Source organism: Chrysochloris asiatica, unplaced genomic scaffold, assembly GCF_000296735.1.
Source record: "Chrysochloris asiatica unplaced genomic scaffold, ChrAsi1.0 scaffold00007, whole genome shotgun sequence".
In the NCBI taxonomy this organism is placed as follows: Eukaryota; Metazoa; Chordata; class Mammalia; order Afrosoricida; family Chrysochloridae; genus Chrysochloris; species Chrysochloris asiatica.
This window is the reverse complement of record NW_006408525.1, coordinates 4,608,146-4,618,601: the sequence shown is the minus strand read 5'-3', so window position 1 is coordinate 4,618,601 and position 10,456 is coordinate 4,608,146. Positions and strand designations below refer to the sequence as shown.

At 45.2% G+C, this 10,456-nt stretch overlaps 1 protein-coding gene across 1 annotated transcript in view; it reads left to right on the top strand.

The window, feature by feature from the left end:
* Nucleotides 1–390: 390 nt before the first annotated feature.
* LOC102835000 (chromosome unknown open reading frame, human C17orf66) overlaps nt 391–10,456 on the top strand; it is a 16,027-nt gene continuing 5,961 nt past the window's right edge. Inside the window, exons 1-8 of the mRNA XM_006833621.1 lie at nt 391–475; nt 5,090–5,139; nt 6,194–6,375; nt 6,605–6,731; nt 6,913–6,969; nt 7,158–7,214; nt 8,047–8,104; nt 8,489–8,619. Coding sequence (XP_006833684.1) covers nt 391–475; nt 5,090–5,139; nt 6,194–6,375; nt 6,605–6,731; nt 6,913–6,969; nt 7,158–7,214; nt 8,047–8,104; nt 8,489–8,619 — 747 coding nt within the window. The remainder of the gene's footprint in view (nt 476–5,089; nt 5,140–6,193; nt 6,376–6,604; nt 6,732–6,912; nt 6,970–7,157; nt 7,215–8,046; nt 8,105–8,488; nt 8,620–10,456) is intronic.

Genomic DNA, 10,456 nt, shown 5'->3' with positions numbered 1-10,456 from the left:
GAACAGTTCCACTCTGTCCTATAGGGTCATTGAGTCAGAATTGACATGTGGCAGTGGGTTCGGTTTGGTTTGGAACCATGTTTAAGTCGGGCAGGTATGGCTTTCCCACTGTCAGATGTAAAAACTGATGCTTACAGAAGTGAAGTGATTGGCTCAAGTCCAAAGCCCAGTAGCTGACAGGGCTGGGGCTCAAGAATGGAACTTGAGTGTTCTATTTACCATGGAGATCTGGTTGCTCAGCACTTGGTAGCTTCTATCACTGAAGCTGGGCACTTCACTGGTCCCTCTTGTGCCAAAATGGAGGAGTCTCCCCAAGATGTGCCCCCACACCACAAAGAGGCCCAGCAGGAACTCCCAAGTTCCATCTTACTCCAGCCGGGGAAGAAAAAGATGTTCTGTGAAAAAACCCATGTCCTCGATGTCACCAAGTCAATGTGCATGTACCCATGGCTGGAATATCAAGAGAGAGCTAAAGGTGAGGTGAGAATGGATAGGACGAGAGCCAGGGAGAGGCAGGGGCCTGAACGAGAAAGGTTGCCTGGCATTCCCAGAAGAGGGTCTGGCTGAGTTCAGCAAACCCATGGGTAAGGACAGGGCAGGCCCTTGGGTACTTCAATGGCTCCTCACAATCCTCAAGGTAAGTCTTTAGCTCCTTAGTAGGGCCCACCTGAGTCTCTCCCAGCTTTTCCTCCCAGACCTGCACCCTGCTGTCTGCTCCAACTCTTTGAATAAGTTGTTCCCTGTGCCTGGAGCTCACTCCTACTTGTACTGAAGACTCAGCTTGTGTATAACCTCCCCTGGGAAACCTTCCCTGAGCCACTCAGCCAGGTTAGGTGCCCTCATGTAGAACACCGTGCTTACATCCATCTTCACATCTATCCCCCTCATTCATCCCTAATGAACATTTCTATCTCACCAACAACAAAATGTGCTCCCTACTCAGACCTCCCAGCAAACAGCACTGTGCTTGAGTCAGTTCCCTCTTGTGGAGATCCCACGTGTTATAGAATTTCCCCATAGGTTGTTGTTTCAACTTTTTATTGTGAATTGAGTGAAGGTTATCAGACAAGATCATCAGCTTTACATTCAACAGGTTACACCTTGTTTCATCTGAATGAATCTAATCTCTCCCTGCAACAAACAACAGTGATCCTACTTCCTCCCTGTGGCTTCCCTTTTACATCTTATATTTCACAAGTGAACAACGCAAACATATTTGATGTACACTTACTAAACAAAAAATATATATTATTTTAAATGTCCTAAGGGCATATTCTGCAAGCCAGTCTCCTGCCTTCAGGCACACAGCCTTACTCATTCTGTGGGCCTAGAGCCCACGGTTGCTCTCTCTCTGCATGCCACCGTCTCTGCTTTCGCTGCTTTTCTAGGCAGGATCTCATGCTCTTCCTTCTTGATGGTCCTGCCCCACAGGTTTTCCCTGAGTATAATCAATCATAATGAGAGATTACCAGGCCTTTTTTCCACAGCTCTGATGGTGTTAAATACCACCGAGTCAGTTCCAAATGACACTGATGGGTGGGCTCAAATCACCAAACTTCAAGTTAATAAACTATTGAAAACCTTTTGTGTCATCCAGAGAATTCTCAGACCCCCAAGTCTCCAGAAATATTAATTCTCAGATCCCACCCTAGATCTACAGAATCAGGAACTGTGGGCATGGGGCCCAGAAATCTGTGTTTCAACAAACTCCCCAGGTGATCCTAATTACACTTAAATTTGTAGAAATGCTAAAGTAAGCCAATGATTCTCAATCTTAGATGCTCATTAGAATCCTCCAGGAAGCTTGTTTAAATGCCTAGGCTCTATCCCCAGAGACTCTGATTCCATTAGACTAAGTAAGGCCTGTTGGTGGATGCAGACAAGTTAATTTTCAGCTCATAGAGCCCTGTGTAAGGAGCTCTGGTAGCGTAGTGGTTATGAAACCTTAAGGTCAGCAGTTTGAAACTACCAGCTGTTCCGCAGGAGAAAGATAAGGCTTTCTGCTCCCGTAAAGATTTACAGCCTCGGAAACCCTGTACAGGGTCGCTATGAGTCAGAACCGACTGCATGGCACATAACAACAGAGCCCTGTGTAACAGAGAATGGCCTCATAGTGTTTCTAGCCTGTAATTTTCATGGGAGCAGCTTGCCAGCACACTGTAGGATAATAAGCACTAGACTGTTAACCACAAGATTGGTGGTTCAAACCTACTAGTTACACCTCAGAAACCCTATATAGGGGGCCGCTATGAGTTGGAACTGACTCAACAGCATTTAATGAGACATGTTAAAAATTCTCCCAGATCATTCTAATAAACAGTCTAGGATGAGAACCACTCTGCAAGATTCGGGTTTCTCAGGGTTCCACATGGAGATCTTACTAAAGGGAAGTTTCTGAGTCAGTAAGTCTGGGGTGGAGCCAGTGGTTAGGTGGTGCAGTGATTAAAGCACTCAATTGCTAACCAAAAGGCTGGCAATTCCTCAATTAAAAAATGGGCAGAGGCTATGAACAGACATTTCACCAAAGAAGACATTTAAGCTGCCAGCAAAATATGAAGAAATACTCATGATCATTAGCCATTGTGGTGGTGGTGGTTGTGTGCCATTTTGGAATCAGTTCTGACTCATAGCGACCCTGTATAGGGTTTCTTTAGCCATTGTTGTTGTTGTTAAGTGCCATCGAGTTGATTCCAACCCATAGCGACCCTGTATAGGGTTTCTTTAGCCATTGTTGTTGTTGTTAAGTGCCATCGAGTTGATTCCAACCCATAGCGACCCTGTATAGGGTTTCTGAGGAGCCGCTGGCGAGCTTGAACCACCGACCTTGAAGTTCAAACGGCTTTGCAGTCTGGCGCATTAACCCACAGCGCCACACCAGGACCAGTAGAGGGATGCAAATCAAAACAACAATGAAACCCCCTCCACACACAGAGTAGACAAGGATGGGCAACCTGGACATTGGCTACCCAAAATGTGGGGCGGGGGACTACAAAGGCAAGAAGTGACTGGCTTACAAGCTTTCAAGAGGGAACCTAGATCCAGAGGGCCTGGAGGAAGGTAGAATCTCCAATGAGTAGTATTCAATCTGACTAGGAGGGGCTGATGCAATGAAATGCAGATGGGTCTCTTGTGATACAATAGTGAATAATTGTTATCAGCACTGACTGTGAGGGTTGGAAATGTAAAGGTAGACATTTTATAGCAAGGAAGGGAGTGATTAACTTTTCAGTCTAGGAGCGGAGGTCCCTAGGACCATCAAGAGAGAAGAGCAGAGAGCGGGACCCTACCCAGAGAAGCAGTGATGCCTGAAATGGAGCTAGAGATGATGATGTGGAGCGATGGAGCAGCTGGAGACTTTAGATCCAGAGAGGGAGAGCGACTGTGTGCTGAAGATCTGGGGGGTACAGGGGAAGGATTGCATGGAGGGGATTGTAACCATGGCAATGAGACAATATACGATAGAATGAATGTAAGACTGATGTTCTCCCATGTAAACTATCACATAATTCACAATAAAACATTTTTTAAAAAACCAACAATGAATATCATGTTACCCCAGCATTAATAGCCAAGTTCAAAAATACAAAAAAAAAAAACAAATGCTGAAGAGGGTGTGAAGAGTACTACACTGCTGGTAGTAAAATGATGTAACTGATGTGGAAAATGGTATGTAACTTTCTCAGAAGGTTGCAAATAGATGTGCTGTATGGCCCAGCAATCTACATGGTATATTGTTGTTGTTGTTGTTAAGTGCCGTCGAGTTGGCTCTGACTCAGAGACCCTGTATAGAGTATCTGAGGAGCGGCTGGTGAGATTGAACCACCGACCTTGAAGTTCAAACTAACTTTGCAATCCAGCACGTTAACCCACAGTGCCATAAGAAATCAGAACTGTGACAGAAATAGATATTGGCATACCCATGTTCATTGCAAATACTATCCACGATAGCGAAAACATGCAGATAGCCTAGATGCCCATCGGCAGAGGAATGGTTGAGCAAACTTTGGTGCATACACAGTGGAATATTATGCAACACTGAAGAACAATGAATCTGCAAAACACCACATAACATGGAGGGATCTGGTGGACATTGTTGTTGTTGTTAAGTACCGTGGAGTCGACTTCGACTCATAGTGACCTTACACAGGGTTTCCAAGGCTGTAAATCTTTACGGGAGCAGACCGCCTCATATTTCTCCCGCAGAACCACTAGTAGTTTCGAACTGCCGACCTTGAGGTTAGTAGCCCGATTCGTAACCACTATGCTACCAGAGCTCCTTCTGGTGGACATTATGCTGAGTGAAATTAGTTGGTCACAAAGGAACAGATATTGTATGAGATCACTACTGTAGACACTCAAGAAAAGGTTTTCATTCTATAGTAAAAAGTCAGTGATGGTTACCAGGTGTGGGAGGGAAGGGAGAATTATTCACTGGGCAGAGTATAGACACGTGCTAACTTGGGGGATGGGAGAGTCGGTTAAAAAGAAAAGGAAGGAAAAAAGAAGAAAGGAAAAACAAGGAATTTCTTTTCTTTCTTTCTTCCCCACCCCTCCCTACCCCCCATATTGGAAAGGAAGCAATGTATACTTATTTTCTCATTAGGAGAAACCCTTGGGAAATTGCCGGCAAATTTAAAAAATGGGGGAAGTAAAGAAGGGGAAAAAAAGAAAAGTTGGCCACTTGAATCCACCAGCTGCTTCACAGGAGAAAGTTATGTGAATCTGCTTCCGTAAAGAATTGGAAACCTCATGGGGGTGTAGTTGTACTCTGTTCTACAGATAGGGTCACTATGGGCTGGAAAGTTCTCAATGGCAGTGGGTTGAGTATGCAATCTGAGAGTCTGCATTTCTGAGACTTTCCCATATCTGCTGATGGGCTGCTATTCCATGGACCACATATTAAACAGCAAAGTACTAGAAGACTAGGAGACCCTAAGGGCAGGAACTGTGCCTCCCTTACCTCCCTGGTGCCTGGTGGAATTCCTGGCATTACTGTTCACTAAATGATGAATAAATGAACGTCTGGATAAGTGAATCTTTAACCCACCTTTGCAATTGCTCTCTCACACCCTCTTATCCTTCTTTTTAGAATTCAGAAAAGGCACAGCTCTTGTTCACCTACCCTTGTCCTGCTACCAGGTAAGATCCCTAATGTTTGCCACTCTTGGAAGCTCGTCAAAGTTCGAGGGACAGCAATCTGTCCCCTCCTGTTAAGGTGAGCTCACAGTATCCCCTCTGGAGATGTCACTGGGTGACCTGGGAGGAGTCACTCTTCCTCTCTGAGATTCCTCTGTCACAGACTAACTCCTGACTTTGTGGGGTGCCGTGAGAGAACTCCCGTCAGGCCTGAGCTATATATGTCATGCTTATTAGTTAGCACAGGAATCCTATAGGGTTGCCAGATAAAATACAGGATGCCCAGTTGACTTCGAATTTCAGCTAAACAATGAATAATTTTTTAGTATAAGTAGATCCCAAATTTTACATTCATCATCTGAAATTTAATTGTAACCAGGCACCCTCCTCATTTTTGGAAAAAAAAAAATTCAGCCTAGTTCCATCAACTCAATTCTGACTCAGTGACCCTATAGGACAGGATAGGATGATGGCCTCATAGGGTTTCCAAGGTTGGGAATCTTGACAGAAGCAAACTGCCACATCTTCCAACCTTCTTGTTAGCAGCAGAGTACTTCACCCCTTCACTACCATGACTCCTTTGGGGCACATAGTAAATACTCCATAAATATTTGCTGATTCCTAAATGAATAAGTAGCCTGTCTTTTCCCCATCTTAGCTCCACATTTCACCTTTTCATCTCCCTGCCCAGATGACCTTTTCATGGGGTTTTGAAATCTTCAATTAACCAAACTTTGTACCAGATTGCTTCATGTATCACCAATAGTTCCACAATCTTGATCTCTTTTGATCTTCACACACAATCCTTGGAAGGAGTATAGGCAAGGATTGGCTGTGTTCTGCAGATGAGAAGACTGAGATCTTGATGGGGTGAAGTAATTTGTCCAAGTCACACAGTGGGCTAGCAGATAGCTGTGAGTCCAGCCCAAATGAGAGTCTAAAGGGCCTCTCATCACCCCCACCCCCCACAATTCCTATACCCAGCCATCATGTAAAGGCTGAAGAGATCCTGGCTGAGAGATACGTTCTGTAACTGCTCTGCCACTCATGCCCCCAGATGCCAAAGGAGGAGTTCCCTCCTGGTCCAGAGCGCTGGAGAAGCTGCCAGAACAGGTCACCATCAGTGTCTTACCGCCGCTTCCCGAGGCCTGAAGGCCACTCGCACTGGCACACTCTATCTGATCAGCAAGAGGAACCGAAGGCCCAGAAGATACTGCAGACATCTAGCAATAACCCGAGGTGTGCTCGGCCTGCCCCACGTCCTCCACACTTCCACACCTTCTAGGAAGGAGGGGAAGCGGGCAAGTCAATCTACAGATCCCAAACAGAACACTGGGATAAGTGAATCTTGATTTGGGTGGATGTCATTGTCGATGTCCCTGTGCTAGGCTGAAGACTGTGATGAAGAGGGGTTGTGACCTAGGAGGGGATGCAGCATGGGAACCAAGACTGTGCTTTTCTCATGCAGGTCCCTCAAAGGGAGTGTTCACCTCCAAAAGCTCTATCTCCCCATGAATAAGTTGACTTTAAAAGCGCAAGTAGAATCCAAGCCCTTAGGGCCTACCTCGGATCCCCTGAAGTGGCAAAGATTAAAGGTCAGGGACCTTAATGGGGGGAGGGGAGGGGCTCCCTCCCTGTGGGTGCCCTGACCTTGGGTTTATGTTGTCTTTCAGCCCTCAATCTGGGCCTGAACAGTGGAGGAGGAGTTGAGGGAGGCATCTTGAACTTGTATATTTATCCCTTTATTCCTTTCCGCTGACTGCCTTGGATGGGCAGGACCTCACACAAAGTCTGAAATCCCCCAGAGAGGAAGAGCAACTCTACGCAGCTCAGGCGAGAAGTGATCTGGGTAGAGGAGGGCAGTTACAGATAGAAGTTGGCCGAGCTGGAGTGTAAAAAAAGCATTTGAGGCTGTGGTGGTGGGATGGTGTTCAAAGTACAAATTCCAGCTATGTCAGAGGGCAGTAACTCATGGGATGGTATCCAACATCTCTTCCTTCCCTTCACCCCTGTTCTTACAGGCTCTGGGGTGCCTGGGCATCAGTGACACATTTATCATGGAGACACTACGGGAAGTGGTAAGTCTGGAGCTGCATGGAGTTCAGGGAAAGAAGAAACAGGGTGTGAGGATGCAGAGAATAAGTACATGGACACAGACTGGCCGGGCTCCCAGGAGCTGCAAGGATGCTAGGTCAGACCTAGAGCAGGATCTTCCAAGAGCAGCTTGATACTAAGGATGGGAAAGGAGAGAAATCTGAAGATCCCATTGGCCTAATAGAAAAGGTTGGATTTAAATTCAGGAAAGAACTGAAGCTGAGTTCATTTTCTACCTTGGACTGAAACACTGCCACATGTTTCTATGCTAATTTGCAACTGGGAACATGCATCCTTATCCATAATCTCATTTAAATCTCCCAAGAATGCTAGAAACAGGAACTAGTATCTGCACTTTTCTAATGAGAAAAGGGAAGCTTTGAAAGGCCAAGTGATTTGCCAAGGTCAAGTGGCTACTTGTTGTGGCTAAGTGCCATTGAGTCAGTTCTGACTCAAAGCGACCCTATATAGGGTTTCCAAGGTGCAGCTAGTGGGTTTGAACAGTGAATCTTGCAGTCCAGTGCACCATACCAGGACTCCAAATGGCTGCTAGATATCAGATATAGAGATTTGGACAGAAGTCTGATTCCACGATACCATCCTGCCTTTACTCTGTTTGAGCATAGATAAGTCACTCTTTCGGCCTCAATCTCCAAAGATGAGGCTTTCTACTCCTGTAAAGATTTACACCCTCGGAAACCCTGTTCAGGGTCGCTATGGGTCGGAACCGACTCGACAACAACAACATCATATGAAAAAGATAGTCTGAGATGATCCCTAAGCCTCTGATATGCTTCCACCTGCTTTCTAAACCAGGCCAAAACTGGTCCAGAGAAATTGAAGTTCAAGGCCTGTCAAAGCCTGGCTCTCCTGGGTGAGTATGTCTTCTCTGGGGTGGAGTGGAGGTAGATGAGAAAGGTCAAAGTGCAGCCAGTACTCATTTGTGTAAGAACAAAAGGAAATAGAATGTACACCCACTGGAACCAAGAGGTTAGCAGGGTCTGGGAGTTATCCTTCTACTGTTGTGCAGAGGAAGAAAGGTAAGGTGAAAAGAAAAGAGAGATTGTACTGGGTGAAGAAGGAAGGCTCCGGAAATTGTGGTAGTCCCCAATCTGCTGCTCCAGCACCCTGGGAAGATGGGCAGCACCTTGGGACCCAGCACTCGGAATTGAAGGCTCAATGCAGTCAAATGGGGCCTTGCAGAGAAGAGTAGCCCAAGGCTCTGCCCTGATCTGACCTGAGGACCCTCCCTGTCCAGGTGGCCTGAGTAAGCATGTGATCCAAGTTCTAATGCACCAGCTGAAAGGGCAAAACGAAGCTCGAAGAACAGAGACTCTGGTGAGCCTCCGAATGGCCCTGAACAAGTGGATGACTGTCCCTAAAGACAAGGTGATTGGGAGCAGATTCAGTAATTGGGGCAAACTGAGACAAGGTAACTGATGAAGAAATAGCCAAGCTCCCACTATGACAGGGATTCGGGTTCCATATGGAGTTGGAGAGGAGCATATGACTCGGCCACTTATTAGTCAGACAACCTCTGAAATGCCAGCTTTTAGAGTTGTAGTTTTGCTCATCTGTAAAATGGAGACAATAACTATCTGACAGCATTATTGACATTAAAAGAGAGATGTACATAAAGAAGCTAGTACAGTACATATGCTCTCTAAACAGTAACCATAATTATCATCACTCCTCAAATAACATTATCATTTAAAGCCTCTGTCAAGACAGGGTGGGGGATGAAGAGTCACTACTCTGGGGTACTTTGATCCCATCACTGCCCCAAATAAGAGAATCCATGATTCATTCTTTTATTCAACAAATATATATTAAACTCCTATCATGTGTCAGGCACTGTTCTAGGCTCTTGAGATGTATCAGTGGACCAAACAACGAATCTGTCCTCGTGGAGCTTACATTTGAGTAAATTAAAACAGTACATACAGTGAAATCTGTGAGAGCTCAAACTCAACAGGACTACCTCGTTTTTCCGGGTCTCTGACAGGGTGCAGTCTCACCACTTTCCTACCATTTAGTAGAAAATATGTTTCCTTTTTTAACAGGTTTCCACCTTACACAGGTTTTACTGTAGTATATTAGAGGTGAGAAGTGCAATAGGAAGATTATGTAGCAAAATAAGGGTGATGAGGACCACTGAGTAGGGATAGGGATGGGTTGGTTGCAAGTATAAAGATGGTTGACAGAGGTTTTAGTCAGAAGGTGACAATTAAGCCAGGAGATTCCAGGCTAAAGGACCAGTCAATACAAAGGCCCTAAGGCAAAAGCATGCTTGGCATAGGCAAAGAACATCAGGAAAACCAGGTGGCTACAGTGGAGTTGGACTAGAGACAACTATGGGAAATGAAGTCACATCAAAGAAGTTCCCAGGAGACTAAATAACTGTGACTTCTGGGTTGTTTGAAGCACTTAAGCTGTTAGCCTAAGTGTAATATGAAGCGACTGAGTGGAATCTGACCTAACTTATATCTCAAAAGGTTCACTCTAACAGCTGTGTTTAGAAAAAATTGAGGAGAGGAATTAGGGAGTGGTCAAGAGTGGGTACAGGGAGGTCAATTAGAGGCTACTGAAACAATCTGGTGAGAGATAATGTTGGCTTTACCATGGTAGTAGCAGTGGAAGTGGTGAGAAGTGATCAAATGCTTGATACATTTTTAAAATAAAGCTTTGATTGAACGTGAACTATAAAGGGATGAAAGCTGAAGCCAAGGGCTTTGGCCTAGCATGAAAAAGATGGAGTTGTCAATCACTAAAATGGAATAAGCTATGGGTGGAATAGGTTTGGAGAGAATATCTGAAGTCCTGTGTTGGACAATCTAAGACTAAGATGTCAATTGGACCTCCAAGGGAGATAGCAAGTATGCAGTTTGATATACAATTAGGAGTTTGGAAAGAGAAGCCTGAACTACAAATAGCAATTTAGGAGTTGTCAGTATATAGATGGTATTTAAAGTCATGGCATTTGATAACATCACCAAGAAAAAAGTAAGAATTTAGCTTTCAGACATCCCAAGGCTAAGAGAAGGAGCTCTAGTAGCGTAGTGGTTACGAATCGGGCTGTTAACCACAAGGTCAGCAGTTCAAAACTACCAGCTGTTCCAAGGGAGAAAGATGAAGCTTTCTGCTCCCATAAAGATTTACAGCCTCAGAAACCCTGTACAGGGTCCCAATGAGTCGGAACCAACTCGACAGCACACCACCATCACAA